At 48.7% G+C, this 17224-nt stretch overlaps 1 protein-coding gene across 2 annotated transcripts in view; it reads right to left on the bottom strand.

The window, feature by feature from the left end:
* The window catches only part of DGKG (diacylglycerol kinase gamma), a 133486-nt gene that overhangs the window by 102272 nt on the left and 13990 nt on the right, over positions 1 to 17224 (bottom strand). For both annotated transcript variants that reach the window (XM_074964126.1, XM_074964125.1), the window contains exons 2-3: positions 10519 to 10866; positions 743 to 819 (exon numbers count right to left, since the gene is read on the bottom strand). In XM_074964126.1, the coding sequence (XP_074820227.1) occupies positions 743 to 819; positions 10519 to 10585 (144 nt within the window). In that variant the 5' untranslated portion in view covers positions 10586 to 10866. The remainder of the gene's footprint in view (positions 1 to 742; positions 820 to 10518; positions 10867 to 17224) is intronic.

A 17224-nucleotide genomic window follows, 5' to 3' on the forward strand; every position in this document is an offset into this window, starting at 1 on the left:
TTAGGAGAGTCCATTTTCGCAGCCTTGTTCATGGCTAAAGAGTGGGGGTTGGAGAGTCTGAGGAGGAACAGAGACAGGTTTCATTAGGGGGAGCACAGACATATAGGGAGAAAACGGGGGTGGGAGTGTTTCATTTGCAAAGAGTGAAGCTGAATGCAGATATGTTGAATCAACGGGACTTTATTAAACCCTGTGTACGGTTTTCTCTGTCCATGTGACTGAGCTGCTTCCAACATAACTCCCGCATTCCCTGTTCTGTCATCAATGCCCAGAACTGTAGATAGTGCCAGCTGCAGGGAATGGTAAGCCTTAGGGAGAGGCAGGCATGCATACAGACTGGCTATTGTTTTTAAGATCTGTTTTCTCTTAAATGCTTTGTTTCTAAATAAATGATCTCTTGCTTTCAGGGGAACATGTGGTCACTGGATACCCCTGTCATTGCCCCGGAGGGAACAGACCTCCAGTTGCTCGACATACATCAGGCCTGCAGATGTAATTGCAGTTGATGCATGGATGACTGCAGCCCAGAGCCTGGTGTGAGAATGGGAGAGTCACATAACTCCATCCTCAGGTAGGTGACGGCTCAAGGCCTGAGACATGGGACACGATGCACCTGAAAAAACCGGGGGCGGGGGGAGGGCAGAGGTGCAATGAGCTCAGTAGCTATGACACACTTATCAGCCTTTCTGGCCTGTTGGAAGGGGATGAATATGTAACATGCTGATGTTATAAACCTCCTTACCTGCTCTGGGTTATATTTTGAGAGGACTCCGTCCCCTTGGAACTCTTCCAAGACATCCTTCAGCTTCTTAGTGGAATCTAGGAGGACAGAACCATATATGAAGCACTGTGATGCTGATGAAGAAACAGACTTCCCCCGCTTGCCATAAAAACAATTAACAGCACATCAAGTTCTGATGTCACAAGTTTTCCCAGTGATATTAAGCCACCCATTTAGAAATAGGACAGCTAGAGGCCTAGCATGCTAGGAACAGTACCATGTACTTACCCACCTATTTCCCCTTCTCTAGAGCAGGCACCTGGTGCTCCAGCCAGTGGTGAGCTGGAGCCAGTTCGCACCGGTTCGCTAGAACTGGTTGTTAAATTTAGAAGCCCTTTTAGAACCAGTTGTTCCACAAGGGACAACCGGTTCTAAAAGGGCTTCTAAATTTAACCGGCCAAAAGTGGCGCCTTAGGTGCAGAACACCCACCGGCAGCTCCCCGCCCTGCCCCGCCCCACCCCCAGCTCACCTCACCTCCGCTCCGCCTCCGCCTCCTCCCCTGAACGTGCTGCCCCGCTCTGCTTTTCCGCCCCCTGCAGGCTTCCCGTGAATCAGCTGTTCGCGTGGGAAACCGGGGCAGGCTGAGAAGCAGGCAGTGGCTTCACACTCAGGCCCAGGGAGGTGGAGGTGAACTGGGGCGGGGGGGGTGGGGGGGGGAGAGGGGCGCCGCAGCAGGTAACCCCGGGGGGGGGGGGGCACAGGGGAACCGCTCCCCGCCCCAGCTCACCTCCACCACCCTCGGCCTGAGTGTGAAGCCGCAGCTGCCTGCTTCTCAGCCCTCCCAGGCTTCCCGCCAAACAGCTGATTCAAGGGAAGCCGGGGGGGGCAGAGAGGCAGAGCGGGGCAGTGCGTTCAGGGGAGGAGGCGGAGGCGGAGCAGAGGTGAGGAGAGCTGGGGCCAGGCACAGGGTGGGGAGTTGCCGGTGGGGGCTCTGCACCCACCAAATTTTCCCCATGGGTACTCTAGCCCCGGAGCACCCAGGGACTCGGCGCCTAAGGTGCCACTTTTGATGTGATCAGTGGGGGGAGCGGCCGCTCCCCCCGCTCCCCCCCCAGCTATGCTCCCCCGCCCCTAGGAGCCAGAGGGACCTGCCGGATGCTTCCTGGGAGCTGCCTCTGGCTCTTAGGGGTTGGGTGGCACCCACTACGGTGGCCCACGAGACCCTCCTGCCCAGTTTTGGGGGCAGTCAGGGGCCAGGGGAGGGGGCTGGATGGGGCAGCGGTCCTGGGGGGGGGGCGCGTCAAGGAACGCGGGGGGTTGGATGGAGCAGGAGTCCCGGGGGCGGGGGTGGGCAACGACCCCCTCATGGGATGAGGAGGGAATCAGTTGTTAAGATTTTGGCAGCTCATCACTGGCTCCAGCCCCCATTACAACTGGGGTTATTCCTCTTCTTCCATACTCCTAGTTACTTATTTTGAACTTCCTGCTCTAGCTTCATAATGTGCAGCCAGCAGGGGGAGCTGTACTCCCAGGCACTGGGCCCAAGCTGGGAAGACAAACTATCCATTCTAGCTGGTGAATATTACAAGAGGGTAGCCGTCTGCAGCCAGGGCACTATAATAAATGCATAAGCAGGTAAAGGATATAGAAAACATGGAGATTAAGCCAGATCTCAGTCGGAGGGAATCCCGTCATCTCTCTGCAGGAATGCTCCACAAGAGATTGAGATATTCTAACTGGAATGTAATGCAAAATTGGGTAATGCCCTGGGTGGTGTCTTGTTGAGGGCCAGCTGCCCCCTTCAGAGACGGAAACATTTTAGCTGGGTCAGTCAATTCGCTGAGGCTCCCGTTACAGCTGGGAAGTGGCCAGCAGTGAAAGCACTCTGCACAAAAGGGAGAAAACCTTACAACTGAGCCAAGATTCAAACCTGCTCTGATTGGAGGGTGGTTTTGGTCGGTTGGGTTTTTGCTTTTCTTTGTCCTTCCCCACCACGTAAAAGGTTTTAATGAAGGAAAAACAGCAAGAGAGACTGCAGAACCCATGTCCAACAAAGACAACACATCTGTTTTGAAGTGATGGCTAACAGAATACACTGAAGACCAGGTAACCACACGGCATGTTACTTGAACAAAGCACTGTGCTGTTCTACCCACGAAACAAGGAGCCCTCACAGGACAGAGGATCTTTAACAAACAGTTCATAGGCCTCACAAACCACTGAATGTATCTATCTGACAATAGTGCATATGGACGCCAATCCAGGAAGCTTAAGGATGCTGAACTGACAGCTGCCAGACAGAGAGTGGGAGCACCGTGCAGCTGGGCCACGTGCAGAATCCCCTTTCATCTTAGCTGGGCCTGCCTCACTGCCATGTTTTTCCTCACATACGAGTTTCCTGCAGACTCCTGTTCTCAGAAACCCTCACCCTGCTAGGGGGCACCGAGGAGAGGGAGGAAAATCAACACAAGACTAGAAAAAGTGCCTGCCTGGGAATAGAGCCCGGAGAGGCCCAGCAGAACCTTCTGCCACTTCAAGTGGAGAGGACACACTGAGGAGTTAGTGAGGCTGTCAGGTCTCTGGCCAGCTCCACCTGCCATCACTACAGGGCAAGCAAAACAAGGAGGAGCCTCCATGCGTGGCAGACAAGGAGGAAAAACCTAGCTGCAATGGATCCCCAGAGCAGCAGGTGCCCAGGAGGGAGAACGGTGCCTACAAGCAGAATGGAGATCCTGCTTCACAGCGAGACCCCGAGGCAGCGCTGACTGGATGATTGTTCTCGTTGTGGTGTTCGGGCTGGGTGGAGCCTTGTGTGGGAACGGTGCAGAGCGGCTGCTCTGGAAAGCATAGAAGCGGGCACAGCTCAGACAGTGGTATTGCAACTTGCTACACGAGCCTGGCCTGCACGTCTCCAGCCTGACTTTAAGGAAATACCTTGGTAGGATAGGAACACTTATCTGGTGCCTGTCTTTGAGCATCTGTAAGGGTGCTGGCTGGAATGGTGGTCTTCTTCATGCATGCACCTTCCCACTAACCGCTAACCTGAGACCACCCGGCCACGGCATAGATAGGCCACCACTGGCTGGTGCTGCCCCTTGGTGAGTTAATAGTCTGGGCAGAGTCTCAGCAAGTGGCCCAGAGGTGAGAGAGTCCTCATGCCATTGCTAAGGCAGCATTTGCTCCTGGAGGCCGTGGAGTCTAAGTGCCTTCCTCAGTGGCACATGCTATCGAAGGCGACTCACCCGCAATGAGACATCTGACCCAGGAGTGACTCAGGACCCCCTGGAATGGGAAACAGGCCAGGATGTCCTGCCCCATGCTCCCTGGTTGCCTTTCAAGCCTGACACCAAGGCTACATGTAACTTTTTCCCAACATCCAGACCGATGCTGGTGTAAGCAGAATCTGAATGGACTCTCCCCTAACATCTAGTGGTGAGCTGTGGAAAAATACTTCAGAAGCTGATCTCGTTTGTATGGACACACCCATCCGGTCTAGGTGCTCAGCATGATGGGATTGCTTGCCCAAATGATCACTTGTGGCTGGTGTTGGATCCCCAGTCTCCTTGTTATTGGGGCAGGAGTAATAAAGCATTGTTATCCTTATTGTGTGAACTGAGGGCAGCAGAACTGTACCTGGCATACCCCAATGGAGGGACTCACCCTCAGCTGAATGGCACTCACTAGGCAGGGGACTTGGGTTCCAAAGCCCAATGGGTGGAGAGAGGGTTGGTATCTGGATATGTGGGTCCTAGATACTATTTGATCCTTCTTTTCTCAATGATATAATAAAAGAGCTAATTTAGACTCAACTGAGAGTTTTGTTACATGCTGCAGAGCTGAAATCACTGATACCTAGGTCTAAGTGTTAGACCTACTTTGGGACAGTGTCTCTGTTGCAAGAGACTGCCCAGTGTGCATCAGCAGTGAGGATCCCCCACTAACAGCTGAAATCACTGAGAGCTGTGTTAAGTGTGTTGGGGGGGGACCCTGAAGACACCTTGGTGAGTGGCTAGCTGGGCAGCTGGTGGAGAGGTGTGGCAAGCAGCCAGCAGAGAAGCTGGTGGAAAGAGCCAGAGCAGAGCCCCGCAGAGGTGTGGTAAGCAGCCGTTGGGGTGGCGAGCGAGTGCCCAAGCAGTGCAACGTGTAAGGTGCCTCCTTACCCCCCTGCCTGCCCCCCCGCCCTCCACACGGGGTGGGAGGTGAACTATGCGGATGAACCTCTGAACTCTGGGGTTGCACTAGTCAAGGACAGCAACTGTGAGTGGGGTACAGAGAAGGAACGGGCATGTTAAAGAGACTTCTGGGTTGCTGGACTTAAGACCCTGAGGGGAAAAGGACACTGCCCAGCTTCCTTGGGGGTTGGTCTTTTGCTCATGGTCTGTGTTTATGAACCCTAGTTGCAGTGTTTCCCCAAATTAATGCTGAGTTGATTTTCTCCTTTTATTAAAAGTTTTGCTACACTCAGACTCTGTGCTTGCGAGAGGGGAAGTATTGCCTCTTAGAGGCACCCGGGGGTGGTGTGTAATTGTCCCAGGTCATTGGGTGGGGGCTCAAGCCAGTTTTGTGTTGTATTGTTGAAAAGGAACCCCAAGATACTGAACCCGGCCCTTGTTGCTGCTGGCTCCACCTGGCAGAAGGGTTACACTAGATTCTACTAAGTCCTTCTTTCAGAACCCAGCCTTTCCCCCATCTCCCTGCTGCTGAGTACGGCATCACACCCTGCTCCCCTCAGTGACTCCTGCAGCCCCTCCACATTCCCCACCTTGCACCACACCCCTCCATCCATCCCACATCCTGCAGCAAATCTTCCCTGCCTGCTGCTCCATGGGTCAGGGGAGGGGACTCTTACCTGGAAGGGGGACAGCCTTTCTGTCCCCAGCTTTCCGCACAAGAGCCTGCTACAGGAGGAGACTTGGCAGCCCCCTCCCTCCGCTCAGCTTCTGTGTGAGGAAGTCACTTTTCTCCTGCATGGGAGGGATCGAGCACCAGAGCAGCCAGGAGAAAAATGCCCATGGCAGCTGCCCCCTGCTAGAGATTAACACGAGCAGCAGAGGACAGTACAAAGTGAAATGACTCCAAGTGAAGAGGGCATGAAGGGTGAGTGGGATTCCCCAGCCCAGTCAAGAGGGGCTTCTGTGGGAAGGCTGGGCAGATGCACAGGTCAGACAATGAGGTTTCAGAGAAATGGGGGAGGGGCGCACGCAGGCAGGCCAGGCCAAGTGGTGGTGGAAGCAGATGAGGTGGAGGGCTCGCAGGACAAGTATGGAGAGGAGTCTGGGGGCACAAGCAAGGTGAGGTCTGGGTGTGACACCAAGATCTAGCAAAAGAGCTGTCTGTTAAAAGATGAGACGGACATTGCAGCTGAATGGGAGGAGAGAGCCAGGAAAGTAACAAGGAGTCACACAGGCATCAGATAAAAGTAGACTCATGGGTAAAACTACAGAGGATCAAGATCTTCATAGCAACGTGGGAAGCTTAAAAGCAAAAGGAGGTGAAGTAGGTCGCCTGGCTGTGGAAGCGGTGCAGTCAGTGAACCGTGGTGGAGTGGCAAATCAATGGGATAGTTTACAGCTGGCTAGGAACCACCCAGGCAGGGGAGACCAGCTGTGAGCTGGGGGGAGCACTAGGCAGAAGATGCCATGTTTTGCAATCCAAGGGCTCTCAAGGACATCGTGCTAAATAAACGTTCTGTCATGCAAATGGGGCTCCAACCTTCCCTACCTCTGGGGATGGGGAGGGTACATGCATTTGTGTATGGCTCAGACACCCGCTGAGTGCCAGAGAAAACCCTAGCGAGAGAACTCCTGGCCACCACAGAGCTCAACTGTCTGTCTAAGGAAAATTATTTGTACCAGTTGGGAGTTTAAGGGAGCCCTTTTCACTCCCCGAGAGGAGACAGGAAATTGGAGCTTTAGATTATCACAGCGTTAACTGCACTTGCAAGGGGACCCAGTAATCTGAGGAGTAGGCATTTTCCTGGGCAACTTCAAGCCGGCCATATCTGCTTAAAAAGCAGTTAGATTAACAGACCAGAAATCAAAATGTACTTCTTTGCCAGTACCAGCTTCTAGTGATGTTTTTTCTGCAATAAAACACGATAAACAGGCCGATCAGCGTCAAAGTTGGATTATTTCAGATAAAAGTAAAATGTAGCACAATGTACTCTAGATTAAAACAAATAGTCAAATTAAGGCCATGTACGATTTAAATAGGAAGCACTTTAAATGAGAAGTTAGAGTAAACATTGTGTGATTTGTGTAGTTCTCTGAATTCACTGGTACAGAGAATTTGTCTGTCAAGGTCTCATCCTTTTTAGCCTCAGATTGCAACTCACTTTTCTCTTAATATATTGGAAGGATATTGCACATTCATAAGGCCTTTAGTACTCAAAACACTTCCTTTGCTGCTGTGGAATGTTGGACAAAGACAGAATGAGGTCTAGGAATGGAGAGACTATGCGTAGTTTTGTAAGATATCAATTTCCCCTGGTATTACTACCATAACTCTAACATAGATAAGGTTAGTAATTTTCTCCATCAAACTCATCTCTGAGTTTCCATTTCTTGCCGAACGTCAATTAATAAAATGAAGATGTTGCATATCTTTTTTTTTTGGACTTAGCATTATCATAGTTATTTTATTGTCTGTGCTTAAATAAACCAGAACCCACTTTCTGAAGCTGCAGAACTTGATTCAGATACAGGATACTCCACATACGTCATTGCTTCCCAAATATCAGCTGTATTTTACAATGATTTGTTTGTTTGTTTGTTTCTCCTTAATGTCTTTCTTGGTCTTTATTTCTTTAACTGCCCTGAAGTTACGAATCTCATTTTTGATAAGTGTTCACTAAAGAATGTTTTGCTCTTTCTGACCTGTCTCTAGAGTGTTCCCTTTTGTAGACTTTCCTGTAAATATATTTTACCTCTTTAGAGAAGATTTTTCTAGACCCCTGCAATTTGTCCTCTGGAAAAGGGCTTATGTAAAGCTATTGCAAAGACCTAATAGAAACAAACTTTAAAACCAGATACAGTGCAGCTCTCCAGATGTAGGGAAAGCCAATTTGCTTTTCTCAGCAGCTTTTACATATTGATCAGTTTTATTGAACAATTAGCTCAGTATTTATTGAATACTCAGCCAGATTACCCACCACCCTGCGCAATCTCACGGTGAGCCAGTCCTTAAAGGGACTCTGGGTCCAGTTCCCCTGTTTCTGGCTTTCCTCTGAATTGCGGGACTGAGGCGTCTCCAGATGAATGCAGGTTGCTCTAGAAGGATCTACCTTTCTCTTGGCCTGAGAATGGGGCCAAGGCACTGAGGGGACAGCCTAGAGGATGGATGAGTGCAGAGAGGAGCTATCCACCCCTGGGACAAGGGCAGTGCCTGCACTGTGCAGCCAAGGAATCAAAGAGGACAGTTTGAGCTTGGAGAGGCCCAAAATGACAACCGCTGAGGGCCATGACAGAGGGTGATGGGAGAAGGGCGTGGGTATATGGACACTCTCTTAGAGCTGGAAGGGGAAGGATGATGACTGAGGTGGAGGCCCAAGTCACCTCAGAGCCCCTCAGCAGCCGAGGTGCCCCTGGAGGAGCACTGGCGGGAGAACCCAAGGTGCACAGCACTGCATGCTGGGAGAGGGTACAGTACCCATGTTACACCAGCCACAGATCCAGAACCATTGTCAGTCTTTGGCTTGCCATAGCCCTATCTCACTCAGCCCCCTTTAATGCATTATAACAGCTTTCCCCTTCTCTGGCCAGATTCTCAGCTTGGCTAAGTCTAGGCCAGATTGTCCCCTTCTGTGTGTAGAAGGCCATCTGACAAGGATTTCCTCCTGCAGATTCTCGCTCAGCATGCCAGTGCTCGGCAAGGCCTTGACAGCAGTCACAAGCAGCCAGACCTGATGCAACAGTGGAGGGGAGAACAGGGGATGGGTTCAATGTGGGGGGGACGGGACGGTGATTTGGTCCAAACAATGGGTAAGACAATTTTAGTTTAGTGCAAAGGGATCAAGATCTGAGCTTCTCCAGTGACTCTGGAGCAGCTGAAGTAAACTATCATCTCCGGATGCTGCCTAAACCGAAGGCAGGAGGGATTTCTGCCAGGCAGCCCTAAAGCAGTGGCTAGCCTCCAACTAGTGATGCAAAGCAGGTCCTGCTAAAGGGCCGGAACATTGCCATTGTAGCTGTTCCTCCTCTTAATCCCCCAAGGGATGGAAAATCGCTGAGCCCGCGGGCAGCCCCTGCAAAGGGAGCAGAGCTGCTTTCAGACCAGGCTCTTTTCATGAGCACTGCGGCTATAAATACTCAAGAAGAGTTCCTTCCTAGAACGCTTTAATGGGCGCCAGTTTACTTTTAATTCTCCTTGCTCTGGTCTCAGGGCCCCAGGAGGCATGGTGGGCTCAGATGACCTGGATTAGTCACACAGGATCAAAATAGAGTGGAATACCACAGGAAAACACTGCCATTGCCTGAAAGCAGGAAGAGACTTGAAGGGTCTAAGCCAGCCACTGTAGAAATAAGCCCACAAAATCATCTTTGTTTCTGGAGACAGCATCCCCTAATCAGTGACACGGCTGCTGAAAAATGATGTTAGGCTAATCTCTGAAAGATTAAATCATGGTAATAAGGTCACTGGGAGAAAAACAGACATGACCAACCCCCCTGCCAGTTCTGCCAACATTACAGGACAGACTTGTGATAAACAGGACAGCTCCTGGGACAGGGGCGACCCGGTACAGAAATGATGGACAACTGCCGAGTTATGCTGAGTAGGGCTGGCTGGAGAACAAGAATTCTCTTTTCTGAAAGACTTCAAGGTGTTGACATTTGTTTGCCTTCTGCAGGGGGATGAAAAGGAGCCTTTTTGAATTTTTTTGTGAGGAACAAGAGAGAGAGATACACCTTTCCCCAACCCAGCCCAGCCCAGCCAAAAGCCGCACACAGATGAGATGTGAAAGACCCACATTCAAATCCCTGCTTTGCCTACTTCCATGGGGACACTCACATCCAAAGCAAGTGCCCTCACCACTGGCCTGTTGTGGGTTGAGTCTCCCTGGAGGCCATCCTGCACCGGGGAAACCTCCCCAACAAACATTTTGTCAAAACCAATACACGGCCCCAGACATTTCAATTTCAACAAACCATCATTTTCCAACAAAAGAAATTCAAATGAAATGAACAAATGAAAAATTCCCAGCCAGCTGTAGTGCTGAGTCAGTGTGTTTGCTCCTCAGCTACCATATTACTGTACCCGAGTTCATCACAGCACTAACATAAAAGACACCGATGAAGTGAGCTGCAGCTCACGAAAGCTTATGCTCAAATAAATTGGTTAGTCTCTAAGGTGCCACAAGTACTCCTTTTCTTTTTGCGAATACAGACTAACACAGCTGCTACTCTGAAACCTGTCATAAAAGACACCGTGATGGGTTCAGTGATAAACAGAGTACCTACACCGTGTTTCTACACACAATGTGTGCGCAGAGCCTCTGAGAACACAGACGACTGGTAGCACCTGTAGGATCTATAAAGTTCCCTATAAGACCTCTGTGGGTCATTACTGCTCAGTGCTTTAGTTTGCCTATTTCCCAGGCAGCGAGGAGATGGCCTGGTGCTGCACAATGGAATGGGCTCTAGGTACAGTTACTAGGAAATGGAGAATACAGCCATATTTGTCTTGTACAGAAAGTTCTGGCAATGCCTCAGGCTGTTGTCAAGGCCACTCATTCCCCCCTCACACGCCCCACAGCCAGCCACGCATGACAGCAGAGCTGGGAGAGAATTCCAGTACTCACAATCAGAATATTGCTGGAGCTGCGCAAATTCTGTCGGGCTGAGGGAGATCCACACGCCATCACTCATCTTTCAGGGGAGCCCTTGGGGAGCCCAGGCCACACTTTCACAGTGAAGAGGGAATGAAGATCCACACCAGCTTTCTTCCTTTGGAACTAGGAGCTGCCCAGGTTCATTGCGATCGATCAGCTCTGTCCCAGGGGTGCCAGGTACATATCTCAGATCACCAGCAGGATGAGTGCAGAGGCCTCGTGTTTCAGACCCATCGCTAGGACCCTTGTGTGGAGGGATTCCATGAGTAGGTGCTTCAGACACCCCAACTGGAGAACACTACTTCAGGCTCTTCACTCCTAGAATAGGAAGAAATGCAGGCAAAAGAATCACTTACACTGACTATCTGCCTGCTTCTCGGTAGATTCAAAGCCTTAAGCAAAGCTTATGCAGGTTGTTTGGAGTCATGGATGAGTAGAAACAATTATTACTGTGAAACAGGCTCACTTTCAGCCTTTCTCAAAGGGTGACACTGCAGATGTAGAAGCGACCAGGGACAATGAACTCGAAATAGCGGACTCCGATAGTGACCAGCTATTTGACTAACAAACTAGTGAGGCAAAACTACTGGCCGGGATGTTCAGTGGCTAGAGAAAGGTGCTGACTCAGGTTTCTAAGTGGGTGGAACCACAATCACATTAAATGGGGCCTCAAGTAAGACACCTGGTCTTCAGCCCTAGTCACCATAATGCTTAGTAGAAAGGGGCAAACGCTTGCTTGGATCTAAGCAAGTAAGTCTAACATTTTGTGAAAACCCCCATGTAAATGCTGGGAAAACATGAATAAAGCATGTAGCCCCTCCCAAAGAGCTGCCTCCAGCCCCACCCCTCCCCTGACACCCCACCCATGCCCTGCCCCTTCTCTGAGACCTCGTCCCCGCTTGGATAACGGGGGAGAGTCAGCTTGAGCGCCCCTGAAGACCATAGCTGTGGCAGCATGGCATGGGGCAGAGGTGATGCCTCAGGTAGGCCAGTCCCAGGCCAGTTAGGACTTTACAGTTCACAACGAACATCTTAAACTCTACCCGGAGACCAGTGGACAGCCAGTGTCAACCCCTGAGTGCCAGGGTCATGTGTTCCCAGGAGATGCCCCGCTCTGTAGGTGAGCCACCTCGTTCTCCACCAGCGTCAGTCTCTGAATGGTTTTAAGGGGTAGCCCCATGTACAGCACATTGCAACAGTCTGATCCTGAGGTGACAAAGATCTGGTCAGCAGTGGCCAGACTCATGTCCAAAAGGAAAGGCCACCACCTCCTAGCCGGACACAGCTGGTACGAAGCTGACTGGGCTCTGGCTGTAATATGATCGTCACATAGCAGCGGGGGGTTTAGAATCACCCCTAAATTCCAAACCCTAGTGACTAATGGCGGACGCACTCCCTCAGATTTATATTACTTCTGCCATCTGCCACCAACTGCTAGAACCTGGGAGTGGACAACAGGGCTGGATCACTCATTAATTGCACTGTTCTGTTCATTCCCTTTGAAGCACCTGGCATTGGTCACTTAAGAAGACAGGATACTGGGCTGGATGGACCATTGGTCTGACCCAGTATGTCCGTTCTTATGTTATCACCCCCAGCTGCTTCCCTCACCCACCATCCCCTCCTTCTTGTCTGGGTTGACCCTCAGCCAGTCTCATGCATGCCCCAGTCTAACTAGACACCAGCCGAGGTGCTGAGCTTCATAGTTCAACTTGCTCCATCAGCACTATAGCTGCCACAGAGAAGTTGCAAAATGGGCACTGGGATGGGAAGCAATTGAGACTCTATGAGAAGCAGCATGAACCATTGTTTTAATTCTGATTTCTCCTCCAAGGCAGTTGAACCTCTCTATCCGTGGGACTATTTCAGAGGTGTAATCCAAGGTGAATGAACAGCAAGGCATGGCACTGTTTCATTTATAACAGAGGTGGCTGGTTACTGCTGTTAAAAAGATCAGAAAAATATTCTGGACAGAGCAGATGTGCCGTGAAAATTCCTGGTACCATGGCCTCTTCAGATGGAGCTTCCAAATTTCAGACACGAAGATTAGATAGACTATGGTTGTGGCTGGAAGTTGGACATGAGAAGCTGAGTTAACATCTGGCTTTTGCGCTGAATCTCTCTAGATCTTGAGCCATATACAGTGGCTGCCCTAAAAATTCTTCCACTTGGAAAGATTCTGCCTGTGTGAGGGATTCCATTTTACCAAAGAAATGAGAAATATCAGTAGAATCTGTAGTCTCTCATCAGTACTTCAAAGTGCTCTCACTTTGTGTATTTACCACTTACATTTCCCAGAGAAAATTCAATTTGATATAAGCAGAAAGAACTGCACTATTCATTAGCGAAGGGAGAGGACAGGAAGCCTGAAAGCCAGAAGATTTAAACAAGTGGAAACTCTCACATCATTCCTTCATCTATGAGAATTGGTCCTAACCCTCTGACAGATCCTGTGACTAATTGCTAGGTTTTTTTAAATCTAAATCAGTGGTTTTCAATCAGGGGTCTACAGATATGTCTAAGATTTCCAAAGGGGTCCGCACCTCCATTTGAAAATTTTATGGGGTCTGCAAATGCAAAAAGGTGGAAAACCACTGATCTACATTAAAAATTGATGAGGAGGGAACATGGATGAATAACTCCTAAATGTAGCTCCCCAAAAAGCTCAGTCATTGAGGAAATGTCAGAGCCCTTGTGGGAAGCCTCCTGGAAGTGACAGCTTCCCAATAATCAATCTGCAGCTTTCCAAATCTGTAAGCTCCTTTACTAAGGGAATTGCTTACAATGACATTTGGGAAAGGTCGGCTTTTCAAGGAGGTACACGCAGAACATATGAGAGCCACGTGGGCTTGATTTTAGGCTCCTCTGCCTGCTAAAGGTTGATTGTCAATTTCAACATGACTCTTATTTTACTAGATGTTCTACATAGAGACCCAGCGGGGTTTGTGAAAGGCCAGCTGGCTTCAGGTAACATCAGACAGGTGCTCTCATCCATCAGGTCTAGATGTCAGACAATCGCTCTTTCAATAGATGAAAAAGGCATTTGATTCAGGAGACCAAGCTTACTTATTTAAAATGAGGAAAATGAACACCTGAGGGCAAACTACAAGCTCTGAATTCCCCTGTCTGTACTGGAGCTGCAGGTGCCAGCGACACTGAGCATACTGGTATTAATAACACCCCTCTCTTTTTGTCAGTAGCTCTCCCAGCACTTTACCAAGGAGGTCAGGAGCATTACCCCCATCTTACTGATGGTGAAACTAAGGCACTGAGCGGTGAAGTGCCCAAGATCACCCCGCAGCAGAGCCAGGAACAGAATCTAGGCCTCTGAAGTCCCAGGCCTGTGCCCTTTCCACTAGGCCACACGGCCTCCCAAATCTATCCAGCATGTGTCAAGGAGTGCTGGGGGGCACGTGCTAGACTGGTCACTTCCACAGCGTGTGTAATGCACTTACGCACATCTATCACAGGCTCACCAAGCTCAGCTCTCCAAATTCTTTCTTACAGATGCTGGACAAGACCTGGAGCGCACCATCCATGACCTCTTCCCCACTCTTCTTAATCTGGGTTTGGAATCTTTGGTTATGCCTTTCAAAACCGGTCAGGTTTAGTGTAAATTTAATAGCCCAAATCCCAGCGGTTCTCTGGCACATCCCTAGAGCTCGCTGACTCTACGGTGCCGGGGAGCAATTGGGGACAGAAAGAGGCTTTGCTTTTAGGGCCAAAATAATCAAAAGTGACTGGTGATTTTGGATACATAAGAACAGCCATACTGGGTCAGACCAAAGGTCCATCTAGCCCAGTATCCTGTCTTTTGACAGTGGCCAGTGCCAGGTGCCCCAGCGAGAATGAACAGAACAGGTAATCATCAAGTGATCCATTCCCTGTTGCTCATTCCCAGCTTCTGGAAAACAGAGACTAGGGACACCATCCCTGCCCATCCTGGCTAATAGCCATTGATGGACCTATTCTCCATGAACTTATCTAGTTCTTTTTTGAACCCTGTTATAGTCTTGGCCTTCACAACATCCTCTGGCAAAGAGTTCCACAGCTTGATTGTGCGTTATGCGAAGAAATACTTCCTTTTGTTTGTTTTAAACCTGCTACCTATTAATTTCATGTGGTGACCCCTATTTCTTGTGTTATGAGGAGGAGAAAATAACACTTCCTTATTTACTTTCTCCACACCAGTCATGATTTTATAGGACTTCTATCATATCCCCCCTTAGTCATCTCTTTTCCAAGCTGAAAAGTCCCAGTCTTATTAATCTCTCCTCAGACGACAGCCATTCCATACCCCTAAGCATTTTTGTTGCCCTTTTCTGAACTGTTTCCAATTCCAATATATCTGTTTTGAAATAGGGCAACCACATCTGCATGCAGTGTTCAAGATGTGGGTGTACCATGGATTTATATGGAGGCAATATGATATTTTCTGTCGTATTATCTATCCCTTTCTTAATTATGCCTACTTCAGACACCTTAAAGGGGCCTAATTTGCAGAAGGTTCTGAGCACCTTTGCAAATCAGGTTCCCTTAAGGTGTCAGTTGGGCAGCCAAAGTCACTAGTCACTTTGAAGAAAAAAAAAAAAGTCAAACCGTCTATTCTTACACATACAACCCTTACACCTATCACTGAATTTCTCTGTAATGAAATTAAGCACCAGTGTCTCTAGATGTTGCATAAATAGGATAGGTCTATTCTACAACCAATGTCTATAAGACTTACAGCGTGCATTTCCTTTAAAGGCTGTTAGAAAGGCATTGTTTTGCAGTATTTTTCAGTTTGTGCAATGCACCTCCTATGCATCTAATCACACGAACTAAACTTCTGAAACCAAACAGAATGTCTGCTCCAGAATGCCTCATGCTGCAGGGACTCCATGGAATGATCTCACTCTGCTTCCCCGTCTGTCTGAGCTGAAAAGTAACGTATGGTTGGTTTGATTTTCTATCACTCAAACATAGGACTTCACTTCTTGAACAATTTTTTTTTTCCAGTTGGGGAGCTCCCATCTTCTCTGTGCTCATCACAGCTGTATGAGTGAACAGCGGATTCAAATATTATCCTGGGTTCCAAGTCCCCTGATTTTGGTGGATTTATAATCTTACTGTCCCCTGTTCCTTTTTTGAAAAACCTTCATAACTTAAAGGGGGCGAAACGACTGACTGCACAGGAGAAACAGTGTATTTCACAGCACTTTATATACTCAGGTTAATCAGACAAAAAAAACTTCAGTTTTTAATCTCTTCTGGTTCTAGTCGTTTTAGCTATTTCTTGTGACTCTTGTAGGTACACTACCATATCAAATTTAGCACCAAATTTAGGCCTTGATACTGAAAATACTTATGCATGTGAGTGGCCCCATTGAGTTCCCACTCCTCCATTTTTGTAATAAGCTCCTAAAAAACCTTAGGTACGCAGAAATGATGACACCTTAAACTTCCAGCAGAAAAAGGTTAACATTCAGGGGAATATTTAGAAGCCAAATGTTGCAGCTTGAAGCTACAGTGCCTGAGAACCCGATGGTGAAACTGACAGGTCTAGTTCTCTTGCCTTAGAGGAGAGAGAGGCAGGAAGCACACCGACAACACATGATGTGAAAAAGAAACTTGATTTAGTCAAACTGGAAGATTTTTGCAATCCAACTTCTTATGCCTGCAATCAGTGATAGATTGAGGGTCAGATTTTCAAAAAGAGATCAGTACATTGGGTGCACAATATGGGCTGAGTACTTCTGGCTAACTGGAAACTGCTTTCTTGGAAAAAAACTGGCCCTACGTGTCCAGGCCGAGGCTTAGAAATGTCCCTGTGTTGGCTCTGATATTAAAGATCACAGTAGTCAATATCCATATTAGACCAACCTGTTTTTTCAACAGCCAAAAAAGTAGTTACTTGAGATTGGAAATACTGTACAGAGGCCACACAATTATTAATTTGTCTCTCCATCCACAAGGAGAAGCATCAAAAGGAACGGACTGTCTAGCATTTTCTGTGTGCGATCCCCTCTGCTTGCGATTCTTAGACACAAACTCTGACTACTGCGCATTTCAACTGAATGATGGGCATGCAGCTAGAACTAGTCAAATGAAGGGAGGAAAAAAACCTGCAAATGGCCAAGAAATGCTAACATTAATTGGATAAATTCTTCACAGATCATTCAACCATCATCAGAACTCAGCCTCAGGTACTTGCCTAATTTGATCACATTTAAGGCTACGGGCTTAAAATAAATCTCCTAATTTGCTCTGCAGCCTTGGTTTGCCACTACAGCACACATTTATTCTGGGTGACTGAGGAATTGCTACATAGGTACAAAGTGTCAGATATAACTGGACCAGTTACATACACGTTTTTATCCCTTGTTCATCCTTAATAAACACGTCAAGGAAAAAAAGTGCTGTTTCCCAATGGATATAACATGCGGTACAGCCCCTTGTGTGTGGGTATATCATTCTCCTTGGCCTGGCCTGAAGTTTTTGGAGTTGTCACAAGCATGAAAATACCCGAAGCTACAAGCTCAGTTGCAGTGGAAGCCACTGTTGCAGTCTGGTCATGTGCACTCGCTCTGTGCATTGGCCGGAGTGGGACGCAGAGATAAAAGCCTCCGTCGCTCCTAGCAAGTGACTGCCCATTTCTGCTAGGATTTCAGAGGGTCGTAGTGGGTTCCTGTGA

The sequence above is a fragment of the Natator depressus genome, chromosome 9 (assembly GCF_965152275.1).
Source record: "Natator depressus isolate rNatDep1 chromosome 9, rNatDep2.hap1, whole genome shotgun sequence".
NCBI lineage: Eukaryota > Metazoa > Chordata > Testudines > Cheloniidae > Natator > Natator depressus.